This window comes from Pseudopipra pipra, chromosome Z (genome assembly GCF_036250125.1).
Source record: "Pseudopipra pipra isolate bDixPip1 chromosome Z, bDixPip1.hap1, whole genome shotgun sequence".
NCBI lineage: Eukaryota > Metazoa > Chordata > Aves > Passeriformes > Pipridae > Pseudopipra > Pseudopipra pipra.
This window is the reverse complement of record NC_087581.1, coordinates 29134802-29154471: the sequence shown is the minus strand read 5'-3', so window position 1 is coordinate 29154471 and position 19670 is coordinate 29134802. Positions and strand designations below refer to the sequence as shown.

At 35.3% G+C, this 19670-nt stretch overlaps 1 protein-coding gene across 17 annotated transcripts in view; it reads left to right on the top strand.

Annotated features, from left to right (window-relative positions):
- NFIB (nuclear factor I B) overlaps positions 1-19670 on the top strand; it is a 168743-nt gene that overhangs the window by 132762 nt on the left and 16311 nt on the right. For 3 of the 17 annotated variants that reach the window (XM_064641620.1, XM_064641617.1, XM_064641619.1), the window contains exons 9-11: positions 5991-6156; positions 9710-9792; positions 18358-18446. The exons of 3 other annotated variants lie outside the window; for them this stretch is intronic. In XM_064641620.1, coding sequence (XP_064497690.1) covers positions 5991-6156; positions 9710-9792; positions 18358-18446 — 338 coding nt within the window. Of the gene's footprint in view, positions 1-5990; positions 6157-9709; positions 9793-18357; positions 18447-19670 lie in introns of those variants that run through there. 11 more of the 17 variants (XM_064641621.1, XM_064641618.1, XM_064641627.1 and 8 more) reach the window with 7 other exon arrangements.

Below are 19670 nucleotides of genomic sequence, written 5' to 3'. Positions count from 1 at the left end.
TAATTTTTAAGAAATTATTGAAGATTAAGGAAAGCAATGTGCAGGTTTTAATTGTGATTTGGCGGCAGAGAGCAAAAGAGTCCTAGCTTAGTGCTATCTATCAGCAAGGCATTTTAAGATTAATTGCAATTGTAACTGATTACTTTGTGTAGTCTGCACTAAATGCATGGGTATAAGTCTCCAGAGTGCATGAAATAGCATGTAACATAAAGATATCTTTTGAACATTTATCTACAAAGGGATTTCCTTTCCCATGCTTCTGTCACACAAACTTACCCTGTTGTTAAGGCAAATTACGAGGAAAGCTGGGTATTTCTTTGTACTCTACCTGTTGACAAATAACCCAGATTTTATGAGCTCAGTAAAATTGTGCTTCAAGATGGAGGACTCTAGAATATCTTATAGCATCCATGTCTGAACTTGGATTGCCGAAACTGTGTGGTTGCTGTCAGTTTCAGCAGCATTTCATCAAGGCTTTCTCAAATGGATGAGACTAAGAGCTTTATAGATCAAAGTTAGCACCTTGATTTCTTATAGAAGGTAGTACAGAAGGGATGTTGTCAGCCAAGAACTGGCAACAGCATGTTTTTTTCTGAAGCTAATTCCTCAAGTAGACAGGTAGCTGCATGTCAACCGGATGAAGCTTTTACGTGGCATCTCAGAGAGAGGCCTGTGTAAGATGTGCTGTTGCAATGAGTTACTCAGATTCCTGGTACAGAAACTAGGGAGATTCATCCTTATGAAAAGTGGTAAGGGGCACTATAAAAAGGCAAAGTACATTTCTGTTGCTATCATAGTGTTCAGTAGCAGAAAGGAAATCTGTATAGTCTTGCTTCATGTTAACCAAATGCTTTCTGGAACCCACCAGGTTCAACCTGAGGGCAACTGCCCTAAAATACCTTCTACAGTCTCACTGGTGTTACTCTAATAATGCCATTTCTTTATGTTTAGCAGAGTCTCAAAGGCTCATTATTATTATTACTCAGATAGGTAACTTGTTTATATGAATTCCACACATGAAACTGCCTGCTGTACCAGTGAGCTGTCTCTGTTGGAATAATAACATGGCCATTGGATTTTTACGGGTGATTTAGCATTAGGGTGCCCTAGGCAAAAGGGAGAGGAGGTGAGTTAGAAAAATGAAAGTTACTACTTCTAGTTTCTTTTACTTGTAGATTTTCTGAAACATCAGTCACCCTCTGTGGATACCACAGAGCACAAGGACATGGGCTCACAGAAAGAACTTATGATGATCTCATACTATGATCTATGAACTGTGATCTCCAGGTTTACACATGTGTCTAGTAGACAAATGTGAAAGTAAGATACTTGGTATGTGAGCAGGGGACCAAAATGAACTGGATTTTCTATAACTTCATCAGCAAAATTAATTCAATCAGTGGTCTCAAAACTACACTGTTTTAGGGTTTTGTAGTGATACTGTCCAGCATAGCATCTGAACTTTGTCATTACAAGTGAGTGGAATTGTTGAGAGGAAATGGGTGACATTATTTCTAAATACACTGCATCCAGTTGATCACCTGGTTATAATAAGGTAACCTTCTTGTGAAACACAGAATTTCTATTAAAAACCTGTGTTTTGAGTTGCAAATATATTATTCTTCAAGTGTAGTAATTAGATGGTATATAATATATATCTAGGACATGCACAGATTAAGATGATTTCTGGCCTTTCTTAATTATTTATTTGAAGATGCTATGTATTTAAGATTCCAAGGAAAATTTGATTTATTTTATTTGGATTTTGAAATTATAATTGCAATTATTTTTAAAAAAAATGTTCAGATTTAGACATCAAATATATTTGAAAATTTGAGTAATAAATACTTTATGTGAGTTGTTTAATAGGTATGTCAAATTTCTGTTATGTTTGGATATCTCATCTGTAGATGTTAGTGGTTGATATTTCACTATGGCATTGGAAAGACTTTTGTAACACTGGAAATAGTGATCTATATGACAAAACACTGTCCTGAAATGTAACTGAATGTGTAAGGGTAAATGTGCTGATATTTGGGCATATATTTAAACAGAATATATATCCTTAGACCTGAGGATTGACTGAAAGTGTGTACAATGCACACCATCAGATAGGAACAGTCTGAGTTATGTTACAACTACGACAACAAATAAAACTCATCTGTGGCTTTGGGCACATGAATGAATTAAACTGTGGCAATTCAAGATAGTGTGGAATTAAAAAACTGGAAAATATAACACATCTGAAAATAAATCCAACAGTAGAAAAATGTATAGCTGCATAAATCAGAGTTAACTGTGCCAGACCTTCATTGTGTTTGCTTCTTTTCCTCTCCAATTTTCAAATGCACATCTTGTTTATCTAACACAGCTGCCTCCATGGAATTTGCTTGAGCTTTATGCCTCAGGCATCATCTCTTTGTGAATCCATCACAAAGACATATTGAGGCCCTATTTGATAGTAACAGTTGATTTTTCACCTGTAATGCAGTTGTCTGTAAGAATCTCTTCAGAGAAAACTGGAACTAGAACTTAGAACTTATTTGATCTAAGGACAAAATTAATTTGTATTAAATGATGTGCTGTAAATATTTGTACTTGTAATTCATGCAGATACTGTCCAAATAGATATGCAGTTTACATGCCAAAATATCTCTTGACATAATTGTAAAAGTTAAAAGGAGAACAGGTCACAGAAATTATTTCTAGATGGCAGTTTTCAGTAAGATTACAAAGGAGCTGTTTCTGATCAGAGGGTTTCCCTCTTCGGACTAAAAACTTAAAGCAGGTCAGAGGACTTGAGACATCCGAGAGAGTCAATGTTCATGAGCTTCTACTGCTATCAACTACCACAGCCCAGGATCTAGACCTTTATTTCAAAAGCTTTTAGTTTTGTGTTTCCAAAGATAATCATAGAAGTGTGAATTAAAAATAAACCGATGCAGCAGTATCAGCATCAATTCTGAAGACAGGCCAAAGCAATGACTCTGAGACAATTATGTGATCTGCTTATTAGGACTACTTTCATGATCTTAAGCTACAAACTAATTAGGATAACTTAAATATCAGTTGGGTTAACTCTACACTGTTGTTCACTGTAAGAAAGGCAAGTATGGATGTTTCGTGAAGGCTTCTTATGAGTGACATTCCTGTAACAGAATTTGGGAGAGCATGAGAGTTCTTTTCATAAACTTGCTTTTAAATGCAGAATATTTAGGAAAAAGAGTGATGTTTTAAGAGAACTTCATATGCACCATTTTCTATGAAGAAGAACTATATTTATAAAAGTTCCACTAGGTATGTGCTTAGCTACAGGTCTGGTTAGTTAAATTTAAATACAGGAAACTTTCAGTATGAGAGAAGAAGTTAGGTTTTTAGACATAGTATGAACTTATCCTTTCTTGTGTTATCCTTTTTGCTGTGCAATACTTGAACAATATACACTATTAGACATTATTGCAAAAATTTAAAATGACTATTCTGTTATAAATGTGAAAACACAGGTAAAGTACTGGAAAAAGGAGAATAATAGCCATTAGAGATTACAAAAATAAAAAAAGAATAAATCATATATGACAATCAGAATATATTTGGGGAAATGTGACAATATGCAATAACATTTTTAAGAGATAGATAACTGGATTGCTGTTGCATTTGAAATCTAATATGCAGAATCTGAAATCTTGGAACTATGAGAATTAAACTTACCGAAGTAACATTTTCTTACTTTAGAGGTTTTATTTTTGTGTCTAGTAGATATCAGTTTCATTGGATTGCATCTGCACTCAGTTTCATATGTGAGACAGATTTAGAGAAATACCTACCATTTAAGAAGAAATTGGGGAAAACAAAAAAAGAAAAGAAATGTGTGCGGGGAGTCACAAACTGCATTTGCTAAAATCAGTAGTGACAACCCCATGGTTGTCAACAGGATTTCACCCTCTATTTGGATGAAGCATGTGATGTTGCACTGCTGTTGTGTATTGCACTGCTGTTGTGTATTGCACAGGGAAAAACATGGTTTACAAGAGAATGAGATATAAGTATAATCTTTGTCTTAACAATGAACAAGGAAAGAGTTTGCTCATTTGGGCAATATAAATAAAGGCTAAGCTGGACTCCATGTGAGCCATTGGATTCCCATTGACTGGGATTACTATGGGAAAATATAATGCTGTAATCATCCTGGGCTCCTGCTCCGCTCCGCGAAATCTGCTTTCTTAGTTTTTAATAAAAATTGATGATTTTGGTAAGGAATTCTCAACTGTTTTTGTGATGTTAGCACACCACATAAGATAAGGCTTCTAAGGTAGCCCTGTGGCCACAGGTCAGTGACTCCACCTAGGAGCTACCAGATGCAACTGAGACGTGGTATTCCCTCCAGCAGGCTGTGTGGACAGCTGGGCTGCCAGGACAGGAGAGAGGGCTTGCCTCTGCAGTAGAATTCCTAGAAGCATAGTGAAAATTCATTCCAACATAGCAAGCAGATCTTACTGACAAGAGTTATGTTTAGGAAGTGAATTTTTCTCATTTAGAGGGATAGGTTGTTGTCCATTTAATGTGCATTTTTACTGTTATTTTTCATTGTAAGGCTTGCGATTTTAGGGAGGGAAATAGTCTGCTAACTGCTCAATGTTCCTGCGGACACCGGATTGGTTTCCATTTGCACTTATATTTTCTAGTGTTTGCTGCTTAGTTTTAGGTGTCCTAAACAAGACTCTCCGACTCTCCCTTGGGTGCATTTGCAAAGTCTAGTAGATCATACTGCCAGGACGTTTCTCCTGCTATTAGTTTTAAATTTCCTCCTTCTCAATTTCATTCCATTACCCCAAGTATGTATTTCCTGTATTTTCCAAATAATTCCTTCCTCTTCTATGTGTTTATACTCCTCACATACTTGCAGTAATTGTCTCAATCTGATTATTATTTCATTACCAAAATCATGCTTACCTCTTTTAACCTTTCCTTGAATGAATTGAATTGGGTCTTTTATCAGTCCATGTCTTTAAGTTATCTTAAATTTGACAAGATCCTTCTGATAAAAAGATTTCCAGTATTTCATAATTTGTATGGCTTTTTTAAAATACTTATGACTCGTATAGTACACAATCAGTTTAAGACAGAAGTTATCAGTTACTGTTGAAAAAACTACTTACTGCTAGCTGACTTTATTGCAAGTTATTTTTACCTTTGGAGTATTTGCAGTCATAGAGAATGTTTAAGGCGTGTTTAAGCACTGGATAAACATATACATTTACCAGTCAACTTTGCCAATTTCACATATACCTATACATATAAAGTAGCGTATTACCTTATGACCTGCACCATAAGGCCATACACAGACTGCCTCTTGTATCTATGGAAGAAGCGTTCTTACTTATTATGCTCTTGACTTGCAGAGTTCCTGTTATGAAACACTTCTGTGTTTTTGGTAAGCGGCTTTTGGCCAGATGTTATGATGTGTGCATTATAGTGCATTGTATCCAAATCCAAATTCCCAAGCATGTGAATTATTAGTTAGCCTTCCAGTATGAGTAATCTCTCTGGACAGCTGTGGTCAAGTCTTGATTATCCTCCAAGCCAGAGTAGTATGGCATGTGAAAACAGAGGTTTCACATCAGTCATTTGCTCTTAATACTTCATACATTACGGCTTCTGCCTGGTCAGTTTACTCCTGCTATGATAGGATTTTTGTTCACAGACACTGCATGAACAGCAAATATATTTTGGAACTATCTGACACATGCTGCACCCAAACAGAAAGAAAGCTTACCAAAAAGTACTGCCACTTAAGCATGTACTACCTATGAGAGAAGAGACCTGCCTGATGACAAATATCTCCTAGAAATTCATGGCAATGCTATAACAGCACATTCCAAAATGCAGGTACTACAACCATGGGCATTTTGGAAAACCCTAAGATAGGTAGGTAGGTTCCTTAAATGCAATGTATATGTTTCACAAGGCATTCTTTTGGTTTTGTTTTGTAGCCTAACAGCAGTGGTCAAGTAGTAGGGAAAGTGCCTGGCCATTTTACTCCAGTTTTGGCACCCTCTCCCCATCACAGTGCGGTGCGACCTGTGACCCTGACCATGACAGATACTAAACCCATCACTACATCCACTGAAGGTGAGGCATCTTCACCTACAGCAACCAGTAAGTATTTCTTTAGGAAACAAAAAATGTCCATCGAAGATTCGATATGATTTCAAATTGAGGCCAGAAAAAGGCGCCTTTTCCTACTATTTGACCAAGTGGGTGCTCATCATTTTACATGGAGAGCAAATGTGATCTGACTGCAAAGCTTTTCCTCTGCAAATTTCAACCAGTGGATCATGTTACATGAACCAAAGTTTGTGACATGACAACTAAAATGAAAGGGAAAAGCCTGCATATTTGACCACTGTTCAAGGAAAAGAAAATGTGTTTGTTCATCTGAGGCGGACATTGTTAAGACACTGAGAAGCACACCAAGACAACCAGGTTTTACAATGACCCACAGATGGAATTACAAACAGAGATTGGATAATTTGCTTCTCAATGAACTTTCCTACAGAAATCAAGTCTGTTTGCAACACATACTGAATCCGAGCTATGACAATTGCATGTTAATATAGGTTGTGTCATTTTTACCAGAAACAACTGCTGTGGCAAAAGAAAAGTTCTTCTCATTGCTGCAAAGGATGGTAGACCCACTGTTTTGTGGTTGTTGTTTTTTTGGTGTTTTTTTTTTAATACAAAATAACAAACTTCAATATTTTAAGCTCTTTATTACATATAGGACCATGTTATTTATCCTATTATCTTCAATGGAATTGCGCTTTTGGAAATAGGAGCAAAGGTGTTACCATATCTAGGCTAATCTCTTCCAGATACTCATGTTTAGTTGTGCAAAATGTTGCATTTTTACTATGTTCTCCATTTCTGTTGTATTTGAACTTTTACTCGGACTTGAGATGGCCAGTGGTGCCGTTGTTTATCAGAGTGGTGAAGATTTTTAGACGCTTCCATATACACTTTGGAAAAAAAATTTACTAGTCTAAAAATAGACTCTTTAGGGTCTGTCACATTAAGATTATTTTTTCTAGACCTATTTGATATTTGAACTGCAAATCCAGATGATAACTTTTGGTCTGTCATTAACAGAGACCATAAACTGTATGCCTTTCAAGTGTCACACTCCTTGAAATCTTTTCATTAGAATATGAAGCAGATGTGAGACTTGTGCGTAGGAGCGGTCAAGATGTAAAAGAGAAAAGAGAGGTTAAGAATTTATGTTTATTATGAAAGGATAAAATGTTTGGATGAACTACTGTTTAAGGATAAACAAATAATTATATGGATAGATTTCTGGAAGCATTTCAGCTGTTTTTTCAGTATAGGTAGAGTGTATCTGTAGCCCCACTGGTGGTTTGTGGTACAGTTCTTGCACCTTTTAAGAAGAGTTAGTTTTAGCAGCAAAGAAGAAACTGTTGCTCTAAACATTTGGACCAGAACAGAAAACTGAGAACACTGAGTTCATGTGTAGTTTCAAGTATTGATGGTTTCATTCTCGTTGCTATTTGTCATGATCTTGCTTGGCCTACATATCTGTGTCAGATGAAGTCAGGGTTTCTGATACAGATGGCCAAAAGAGCACACACAGTGCCGGGACTGTGTTGGGATGTTTTCTGGTAATCTGATCTTAATATTCAACATTACAGGAAAGCATACCTAGTCTGTTCATTGTCCTACTACTAAGGGAATGGTTAGGAGTATATTTTCCAGTTAAATAATCTCTCAGTTTGTTGTGCGATTCATGGGAACTTGGGTAGCTCATTCCCACTGAACTTTAGAACATCTTGGCTTAGATACTTGAAATAAGGCCTCCTTGAGTTTCCATAGCAGTTTGCAAGTAATTTCTTGTCATTGCAGCACATAGATAATAGCAGAAAAAAATCCCTATTTGCAGATTTTATTTGAATGTGCCAGATAGTGTATAAATGCTACATGCCTAGGGTGTTATGATTTTCAGAGCACTGCAGTAGTCTATCTGCTGGTAAACCCCTTTGAAATTGGTTTGTTACTGTAACAGCAAAGCACATGAAGAAATGTAGCTTGTTAATGAAGAAAATAGCAAAAAATGAGGGATCGTGTCCTACTGATATTTAAATTATATGTATATAAATACATATAAACTGTATTATCAGTCATAATAGACCCATCTCAGAAAGTCCTAATGTTAACTTAATGGGAAAATCAACACTGAATGTACTTTATGGCACAGTTTGACTTTTATTTGCAATAACTGATTGATTGGTTGAAAATATATATTGATATATATTTATATAACTTATGCTTGGCCAACGAGTTATCATGATTATTCAGTCTGATGAGAATTAAATAGCAATTAAATGATTAGCACTCCTTTTCATTCTGAAGTGCAATAGCAGAATTGTTTTGAATAAGAAAGAACAGCAGGCTTTAATCATATTTGGAGAACCCTGCGGCCTCCACCATAATTTCCTTCTAATAACTCATTAATTTTTATGACAGTTTTTTGGTAAACCCTGTTTACTGTATATAGCATTTTTAATTTTTTTTTTAATTAATACATTTTGCTTACTTGTATTTTCTGTATGACTTTAGTACTACAGGCCAGTTCAGTAAGTACTCCCATCTAGCTTCTCACTGGTATCCTTGTATGTGTCTGTCCATTTTCAGATGTTTTGCTACTAAGTCTTTGCTATTTTGCCAGCAAGTTTCCAGTTGGTTGAAGTTGCAGTGTGGACATCTCTGCACTGGGCAGTGGAGTAAGATCACCTAAGTAACTAGATATGTACCAATAAAAGCCATGAGCAGGTAATAGCAGAGACCAGACAGGAATGTGTCCTACAGGTGAATTATTCATATCCTGTAGCTTGATCCCAGCATCATTCTCTTTCTCCTCAGAAATGGATTTCTTCAATCTTCTGTAGCAGACAGCGAGAGACTTCTTTAAATTTTTCCCATGGGAAAAAGTTGTTTCCTGATGAATGGGAGAGTTGAATATTTACTATAATATTGCACAGTAAGAATTAGTTCCTTTCTTATGAAAATCTGAGTCAGATTACATCCCATTTTCAAAGGCCTGTAAGGATTCATTTACATAAGTAAACCAAACTTTTTATTCTAATTTTTGTTGTTCTTTTACAGTTGTGGTTTGTTGGGTTTTTTTGTTGTTTTTTTGTTTGTTTTGTTTTTTGTTTGTTTGTTTGTTTTTGTTTGTTTGGTTTTTGTGGGTTTTTTTGTTTTTTTGGTTTTTTTTTAACAGGGCCTTCACAGCAGTAAAGATAATGTGTATATTAATATTTTCTCTCAACGTTGTAATTTCAGTGATTTCACAGGTGCTTTAGATTGATATAATGGAAATAAAAATTGTGATTCCTTTAAATAAATATTTTAAGACATCACTTGACAAAAATTAATCAGAGGAACTACTATTTAAAAGAGACATCATTATAATTTACACATGCAGCTTCCATTGAAGTTTATAGGAATTTACACATGCCCTCCTATATTTGGTCCAGTTTTTCTTTTGCTTCCTCTTGACTAAAGGAAAACCACAGACACATCCTATATAATGCAAAATCATAACTCTGGATCTCTCATATTTGTACTGTACCTGCACAAGGTAATAGTTATGATAGGTTGGTATTTTTATCAATATGTTTTGTTCTTCCTTAATCAGCCTACACAGCCTCAGGCACATCCCAAGCCAATCGATATGTGGGACTAAGCCCAAGAGACCCATCCTTCCTACACCAGCAACAGGTGGGCAAGTTTCACATAGGTGTGATGATATAGAGAAGCCTTTGCGATATTACCTTCCTACGTGCTGCCACTGTTATCTTGGATTAGATTGAAATCCTAAGGGTTTCAGTATTTGTCATGTGAAGATGAAGTTTATTCAAAACAACTGAACCCTTTGAGAAATACCAATTTAGCCTATGCTGTATTTCTTAGATTTGTGCCATCTTAAGGAACTTCTAACCATATTTCTTTCATTATTTTATTTTTTCAAGAGCTCATACATGTAATCTTTAATAGAATTTTAGGAAAGAGAATGAGCTGTTTAAGAAACAAATATTGATTTCAAAATCTGTTTAAAAAAATAAGCAAAATTTCCAAAGCAGAAAGTCCAATTTATTATTTTCAAGCTATTTTGTTTTTTTCCCCAGATATTTAACATTCTCAATGCAACACATCATCACTTCTAGTTTAATAGGCTTAAATTGGTTTGCTGATTTAAAATGTGATAAAACCATGTTTTTGTTCTAGTTTTTTACATCATTTATGTTTCAAGTAGCATTTTGAATTTCACATCTCATTAATGCTGTAAATTTAATGCAAATGAAGTGTTTACCCAAACTGTGAAAATATACAGCCGAGATTAATGGTGGCATACAAATAAATTAGCTGCAGTCAGTAGCAAGGCCATGCACATACAGAAATGCTACATTACTAGTAACAAACATAAATTCAGACCCTTTAGAATTTTAACATACTTTATGATGTGTGTTTGTGTTCCCTCCTAGATCTTAACAGTAGAGTACTTTGAAATTCACAGCATGTAAAATCTTATAAAGAAAAAAGCTGATTGGGGCAATAAGAAAGGGGCTGTTAAGTAGTCCTTGGTATTTGTTGTAATGTATTTTTTTTCTCAGACTTGGGTTCCTGTCTGCAGTTTGTACACATGCCTGTTTAATTTTTCAGTAAAACCTACCTGTTCTGCTTCAGCTGGAACTCCCTATCTCTACCCACTTTGAGGGCAAGGTGGCAGTATGTCCGTTTTAAAGGTCACCACATGCAGAGTTCAGAGAAAATCATAAAGATGATGGTTCATTTAAAGTAGTTGGTGCTTTGCCAACTTTTTTTTTTTTAACTAGTGAGACCTAACTGCAAACATCTGTACACTCTGAAAATACCGAATGACATTTAGTGGGTTTGCCAACCATTAATTTCTCAGTAAATTTTCTGGCATAGTGTTTTGTTGAGGGTTTTTAACCTCTCAAAGATTTTTGTATTATGAAATGTTTTGCAATTACTATAACACAGCTCTTTTTAAAACGTACACAGTATATGTTTATTCTGTTTTAAAACACACACAATATCTCTCTTTAAGCACAGCGCATGTAATTTGTGGACTTCTTGTGAAGTTGTACACAGTATCCTTTGAAATGTCTTTGACATCCAGTTAATTTGGGAATGTGCAATAATTTTTTTTCACTCCGTATTTTTGGACACCATTTTTTCTGCAAATTTGCTACTGCCTAAGCACATTCGACCTTCTTCCAAGTTCACTGAAAGGCTTACAAACTTTTGTCATGTGCCAGAAAGTAGCGGAAGCACTCTTTATTTTCTCCTGGCTGAGTTTTGGCATATATTGCTAATGTTGTGCATCTTCTATTTATTTGTGGCTTTGTGCAGATAGAAATATATTTCAAAATTTCAGCAATGTCGTTGGAATATAAAAGTGAGAGGGATCTCAAGGGTCTTTGTGGCATTTACATGCACTGCATCTTAAACTCCCCTTCATGGTAAAACATGTGGCCCGGTGGCTTAGGGGAAAGGGGAAACTCGGTTACGTCTCACATGCCCTTCTGAGTGAATCATTCAATGCCACTTTGTTAAACCAATGTTCTCCCTGATAAAATATATTGCTTAATAGTCTCATTATATTAATTCAAGAGCATCAATTGGTGACCAATGAGCCATAGAGTAAATTTAAAAATTGTGTTATTGTCTTTGCTGTTAATTCTCTGTTCTCTTCTAAGATATACAATGGACATATCTATACTTGCCTGAGTGTGTTTGTGTGTGTGTATGTATGCCTATACATATGTAGGAAATTAATGAATAGAATGTACAGCTGAAACCACTTGAAAGAACAGTATACTTTAACAAAAAAGTTTTTCAGATGGATAAATATGAATATATAAGTATGTATGTATAAGTTTCTAATTAATTAATTACCTTCACTCAACTCTAAAGGCATGTTGGAGATGACAGTGCCATATACATATATTACCCAGAAAGTGAGGTAGAGCATTGAGATTGCCTAAACAACTTCAGTAGAGCAAAGGTTATCCTTTGGTAAAGCAGAAATGGGATTGATTTACTATGTCCTTTCATTACTTTACAACAATTTAAAAGAGACCACTCTTCTTGTGGCAGATTTTAAATGCATTTGGTTTAAAGCAGCCCATGATGAATGAAAAGAAAAATCAAGGGGTACATGAAATAAAGGCAATCAATCATTTTGTATTACTGGAGAGAAATTCTAAATTAGAAAGCCAATGGTTTTAGTTCCAGAGAGGTCTTTTAAATATTCACTGTACCCTGTAATGCACATTGACCCTTCAAGAATAAATATTGTCACCGGTACATTTTTTACCTCATTGGAGGAGTCTTTATGAAGATTTATTCTCTCTGGTTATGAGAAATATTGGCATGTACCCTTGAGTACTTTTTATTGTTAAAAAGAACCATTATGTAGCCCATTTAAATTACAGTAACAACAATAAATTTAAATGTTACACATGTATTTTGCGACACATGCGCACACAGAATCTTGACAAAGTGATAGCTTTCTAGAACTTCCAGTAAACAATTTATAGCACAGTTGAACTGGAATACTCATATTTAGATGGGAAACACTGAATAAAACTTACAAAGACAGTGCATAATAGGACCAATGAGAGAGTTTGTTAGCTTTTACTGGTATAGATACTGTGAAAATAAGGTGTTATATGCATTACTTAGCATGTTACAGTGATAGTTAGGACGACCAGGTTCTATTGGGGAATTATAACTATGTAGTCCACTTTCTGATGCAATTGCTGGTGGATCTTCCCATTACCATTTGAATCTTCCATTACCATTGAAATACCAAGTATTTTTATACTGTGGCATGAATAGTTACAAAATGTATCTCACTTTTGTGGCATACAGAGAGTCACACCTATCTTGTAATTTTGTTGTAAAAAATTCATATCAGCCCCCTTCTGTATATTGCAAAATATTAGAGACCACTCATTTTTCTTTTCTTGAAAAGGGGCAACTGAAGTGGTAAGAGTTAGTACCTGAATGACAGAGTTTTTCTTAATTTTACTGTTGGTGGCTGGTGGAATTATTTTATGAAGTCAAATCTAGTGCTCGTTGCTCTTCATCTGTGCTGAAACATCTTAAATAAATTGTGCATAAAAGTTTGGATAATCTTTCCAATTGTATGGGAGCACCTTTTTTCCCCTTTATTTCTCTAATTTGCACTTACTGAAAATTTGAGGTTTCTAAGCCTAGACTAGAGGAAAAAGGAACAAATTGAGGAAAGTTAGTCAAATTCAGCCTTCTACAAGTGGACAAAATTCCTTACCAGATTCTATTTGTATCTCTGTTCTTTTGGCTTATTAACTTTAATGGCAAGAACATTAATTCAGTAACAAAGTCTTAATGATCAGAACTCTCATGGTTATGTGATGGCATTTCTGGCATCTCAACTTCATGGATTTATTATGTTCTTGAAATGACAGACACCTAGAGTCAGGTATATTGTTTCTGGCAATAAAGTTAGAAAGTTGCTAGAATATCAGTTGTGAACTTTACCTGTGTAAACAGTATAAAAAGATAAAAGGATGGATGGATGGATACATACAAAGACATTTGTATTTATTGCAAATACAGACTAATGGTTTCTGTAATATTTCTGTTCGAATGAATGAAATAACTGAAAGGTTTTCTTTCTTGACTATTTACTTAACTTTTATACACCTTGAGGCATTGTATGGGTGATTCTATTTTTAATTAGAAAACATAAATAAATTGGATAACTATTAAGGTGTGTGAAGACAATGACCTCTACACCTTTCCTATCACAGTAAAGGTGCTAACTAATGCTGGCCCAATTGCCAAGGAGCTAGTGAACTCCTCCAGTCTTTGCTCTGATAATCACTGTGGCATGGTTTTCACTAGAGCGTGGACTTTCTGGGTGTGGTATATTGTACTCATTATTTTCACACAGCTTTTACAATTATGAGTCAAACATTTTCAATGTACATAGTAAAAAGGTCTCTAAAATGCAAAATCAGAAAACTGTAGATAGCTTCTTATTTTCTACAAAAGTCTTCCCTGTCTCCTCAGTGGGACGTTCTTACCAGATATATCCTTTATTTACTGAGTTGCACAGTTCAAAATGCAGTTCTCTTCATACTATTCATAATGGAACTTGCAAACTTAAATATCTACTGAACACAGAGTATTTGTTTGCAAAATGTTTTGAGTCAATGTCACTTTTGCTTTCAGCAGCAGGCTGAAAGAAGAACACAAGTGGACTTTTTAAGAGAACTTCTCAGTAAACTCGGGAAACAGGTTATCAGCACTTTGACTGTTCTTATTGTGTCCCTTATCATAATTGACAGTTTGACGTAAAACTGGGTCACATGATCACCGGGGAGGTATGTAAATGGCTAAGAGGTCACCTTTCACATATGCCTGCTAGAAAGGAAACACATTTAAAGGAAGTTTCAGTCAAAACAGTGACAATATGCAAATGATAAGTTTTATGGGCTTTTCTCAAGTAAGAGAAGCTATAGCACAGTCTCCTATTACACTTTCTAAAATATGTATCTACTTTCCTTAGCTGTCACAGAAGCTTGAAATGAGTGTTAGTCTTGGACAGCCTCTCTTTAAATACAAGACTACAAAATCTGCTTACATTCTAACCTCTAAAAATTATTCATACTATGATTAAAGATTGTGCTTTCGGCTATGGATTTATAATGTATATGTGACTTGCATACTTAAAACTCTGCAGGATGGTTGTGCTTGAAAAGTGCCATTTAAGCTGTAAAGACAGCTGTAGTGAAATCTAGCTCTTGGGTAGAACTTCGCGTCAGTCTCACAGCTCTGGAAAGTGCTAAACAAAGTCAATTTGCTGACATTTTACAGAACAGAAGCACTTGGTCTACTGCTCTGCTTCTGTCTGGGCCTGTGGCCCCTTCCTGTAAGGTGGCTGAAGGTGAATGAGGGGGTTGCACTGCCTCCTGGGAGAAGTGCTTGCAGTGGGGTTTGTGCTCCTCTGCTGCTTCGTGAGTCTTGTAGGGAGGGCATATCATAGGGATGAGGGCAGTGCCATGCATCAGGAAATTGCTGGGTGCATGTGATTATTCCTCATCTGCTGCAAGGCTGGGCATCCATTCCCACTTCAGAATACAGATCCATCCTCTGTTCCTTTGTGGTTAGATGAGAGATAAATGAGAAAATCATTGATAATGTTTTGTGGATGGAAGGTGTTATTAAAATGAAGTTCCTGTGGCTTTCCTTGCTAAAAAAAGACAAAACTGGAGACTGAAGGGCAAGATTGTCCAACAGGCATCTAGGAAAGACTTTTCACGATGTCACATGCCAAATCAGGTCATTTATTTTGTGTTCGTATCATATCTCTGAGAAAATTTGTAAAGTTTTCAGCATTTGTCAGATGTCTCTTGAGGATTGTTTAAGTCCCTCTAGTGAGGAATTCAAATGTCCCACCTCTTCTTTTCACATGTCCTGCAGAGTAACTCTTTTAGATGGCTTAGAGTGGTTGAGAGTGAATGTGCCTTCTCATCTCCAGCTGGAATTGTTTTAGAGTTCACCTAAGTTACTCTGAGGACAATAACTAGACAGAAAGCTTTCAGTACGACTCCAGACAATATATAGCACTCATAATACTGTAATAAAGTGCCCTACATCCTTCCAAAGCTTGGTACTCATGTCAGGTCTGTGCCCCCAGGCTTTCCCTACTGGGCTGTCTGGACACTCTCCAAGGGCAGCGTTCCCACTGCTGCTGTGAACAGACTTCTTCTTCCATCAAATGGACCCCAGGCTTACACAGTTCTTTTAAGGTTTTCCAGCCTTTTTGCCCAGAAAGCATTCAACACACTCACAGGATGCTGCTGCAGACTTTGGAAGTAATATTTCTATATTCTTTTGACAGTATATTTCTAAATCTTAGACATCTTGATCTTTCAGCAGGAGTAATTTGGGAGAGAAAATTTTATGTGAGGGAGACAAAAAAACCCCACAACCCAAAAGGTTTTCCAGGCAGGTTAGTTTCTAAAGATAATGTGGCAGTTATGTGAGCCTACTGAGGAGTGTGAAGTAACAATTTTTAACATTAGGAAGGTATATTTCAGTACAGTTGATACAGTCCTGGGCTTGCCACAGAACCAGTTGTGTAGACCTGCAGTTCTTCAAGGTGTTGTCAGTATTGCAAGTGTGGCACAGCTGGTGCAGTGAATAGTTGGTGTAGCATGGATCTTCATATACATGTGCATGTATGCGTCTACAGCATATGTATAAAATGCACATGTTCTATTATTACATTGCAGTATTTTGGTGTATATGCGCTGAAGTACATATTACTATGTAATAAGAAGCGTGTCATTACTAACCTTTATGAAATATGTTTAAAAAGCCTTTTGGAGCTTTCTTAATGATAAATTTAACACATTAATTTTACCTGTGGAAGATTTTCATATAGACTGCAGGAAAAATATAGTTATTTAGTGCAGAAGCTAATTTACTAAAATGTAATATATCAATCCCTTACTGTTTTCCCCCAAATGGCAAGTGCAGTTAGGTTCTATTGGAAGCTAAGTGCTTGCCAGTTTTTTTGAGTTAGATTTAAGTGCATAAAATTATTTGGTAACACTAAGTTTGTAATTTTAATATTTTTTTAATGCCTGACTTTTACTCATTGATTTTGTATTTTGTGAAAGACGAAAAAAAAGGTGGATGGGTGGGTTTAACCTTTCAGTCTTCTGTTTCAGCTGGAAGTGAGTTTTTATAGATAAATTATAAAGTTTTAAAATATATATCTGTTGTGAAGATGATAGCATTTTTAGGGATTATAGTAGAAATACGTCTACTGTACAGTGAGTAACTGAGCTGAAATATTTTACTATGTTTTCACTATGAAAATCAGGTTTAGAACACTGTTTTGTATAGTGACTAAATCAAATATTTACTTACCCATTTCTTTAAACATATTCACAGTTACCTCTAGCAAACTTTTTGACCGCCTGTTTCTTTTCTGGTTAATTTCATGTGGTTTAGTCATGCTTTTAATGGCTTTTAGAAGGTCCCCTTGGAGTTCTTTAGATAACAAACAAGAAACAATTGCTATGAAAACATCAAAGACTAACATTTCCATTTCTCAGACCTTAACAGCAGGAAGCTTATGACTCTAACAGCCAGACAGGGTCAGGTTTGCAATATTGTCTTGTCCTCAGCATTTGTATTTTTCAGGAAAAGACTGCAATTAATTGTGCTCCTGTGAAAACAGTTTATTATAGTTTGTTTGCTGTAGCCTGTGCTATCTAAAAACTGTGAATATGGATAAAATGCATTTAAACTTAGCAATATTATCTTCAGTTTGGAGTGCTGCATCGTATACATTGGAACAGCAATTTATATAAGCATGACTATACAGAGGTTAAAATGTATGTTTTATTCACCAGCCAGATAAGTTCACTTTCTTAAGCTTAAAAATAAGCAACATATCTTTTCAATAAATCTGCTAACACTATCAGGCAGCTGTTAAATAAACAGAGCTGTAGAGGGTTGCTTGAACAATCTGCGAAAGCAGAACTGATGATTTGAGGATCTGGGAAGAATTTGTTTCAGCTAACATTTAGTACATTCCTCATTATATTAAAATGCAGTAAAATATTTTAAATGCTACTTTTCTGAGTCTAAAGCAAGATTAGGTTATTTTATCACTTCATGCAAAGTAATACCACTTTCAGTAACACTAGATTAATAAACGTTAATTACATAATACCTTTACTCTTCTTAAATAAAAAGATAAGGGCATACAGTTTGTTTAATTTTGGCAAATTTTCTATAAATTGCATGTCTTCTATGGTTTACAAAATGCATGCTGGAAGATATTGATTGTATTTGACCTTTACTCAATACACATTATACAGAGCATTGCTTAAAAACCCCAGCATTTTTATTTCCTTTCTCAAATCATCTCACTATTGAATATTAACATTTCCTTTTATTCCAGCTCAGTTTGTAATCTAATAATGGCTAATTGTTATGTGCTACACACTAGTTACTCTTTTATGCTTTATTAATAAAGGATCATATTAAAGTAGCATTATCTTAAGCAAATCTATAGGCATTTATTTCTCAAAATAAGTTATTTTTCTTTGTATTCTTTTATTTTTTAAAGTTACTTCTTGGGAAGGTAAGATTTTTGCCATGTACAGTACTAGTTTGCATGTATTCATTTAAATACTAAAAACTGTAGTATGCTCGATCCATATCTGACTGCTAGGTTTCAATTGACAGCTGAGAATTTGTGACTGGACCATGAATCAAAACGGCAGGCATTTATACCCCAGTGCCAGTGAGGATACATTGGGAATTACTTGGCAAAGGTAACATTTTAATTATTTCCACCCCTACACCACCTCTAAAAAAGTTGCATAGAGCTACGATATCTGTGTTAGTGGTCTCCAGAGGTATATGTGACAGCGTTTGATCAAAGTATGTGTGTAACATTTCTCCTATACACATTCAGGTTATTCTTCATGTAAAAGCTGAATTTAGAAACTACCTTAGTTAAACACCTGGAACGATAATGTTGTGCTGTCAAATGCAATGGGTTTGTGAATTGAAGGGAATACTGATTTTAGGGTTTAAAAATGTCATTTCCAGTCATATTTTGGGGGCCTCAGTGTTAACACAAAGAAAATAGTACTGTTAGAGGTGTAGATGAGTATAAGAATAAATGGCTGAGGTGGTGGTTGTTTTGGGCAATGAATAACTATATTATCCATAGAGTCTTTTCTGAGTAATTGACTGGTGTAGATGTAGGTCACTAAAATGAACATGAAGGTAAGCTATAAACAATCTTATTTGTCAACTAAATAACAGAATAATTGGGGATGTTTTACACAAAAAAGAGGAGTTTTTTATATGAAAAAACCTCCACAAATAAAACAAGCGATAAACCCCATTAACCTTTGTTATATTATTAAACTAATATTTTACACCTCTTGGTATATAATGAATTATGGTAACAGAAGAGGATGGGGGTGTGTTTGTGTCTAAATAGGTGTATAAACAAATCAGCATAATTTTGATACATCTGTTTTCGTCTTTTTCATGTGCAGGATTATCTGCAGCACTCAACACTTAATGGGAGTTGTACCTGTAAAACAGGTTGGGGGGTTGGGAGCCTGTCAGATGAAGCCAGTCACTCTTGAAATAATTTTAAATACTTTCTGGAAATTTGTGTGTACATGAAAATATATATATTTCTGAATAGTTTGTGTAAGAGTGTGTGTGAGTGTAGTTGTGTATATATATTGTGTGCAAAATGCTTTTTGATACACTGTATAGTACTATGGATTGTAAGAAGTTTTGGGGCTTTTGAGAATCAACTTGGAAGGGCAATTACTGAATTTGAAAATGGTGTTTACAAAATCTGAAGTTTAAATTTTTTTTCCAATTTTTTCTGTAATAATGTTTTAAATCTGTAAGAATTGTAGTGTAAAAATAAGGCCATGTCATTTCTGTCTTTGTAGATTAAATAGCAGAATGGAAATTTAGCTAATGGATTCACCTCACTCCTCAAGGGCTATGATTCACATTATAGA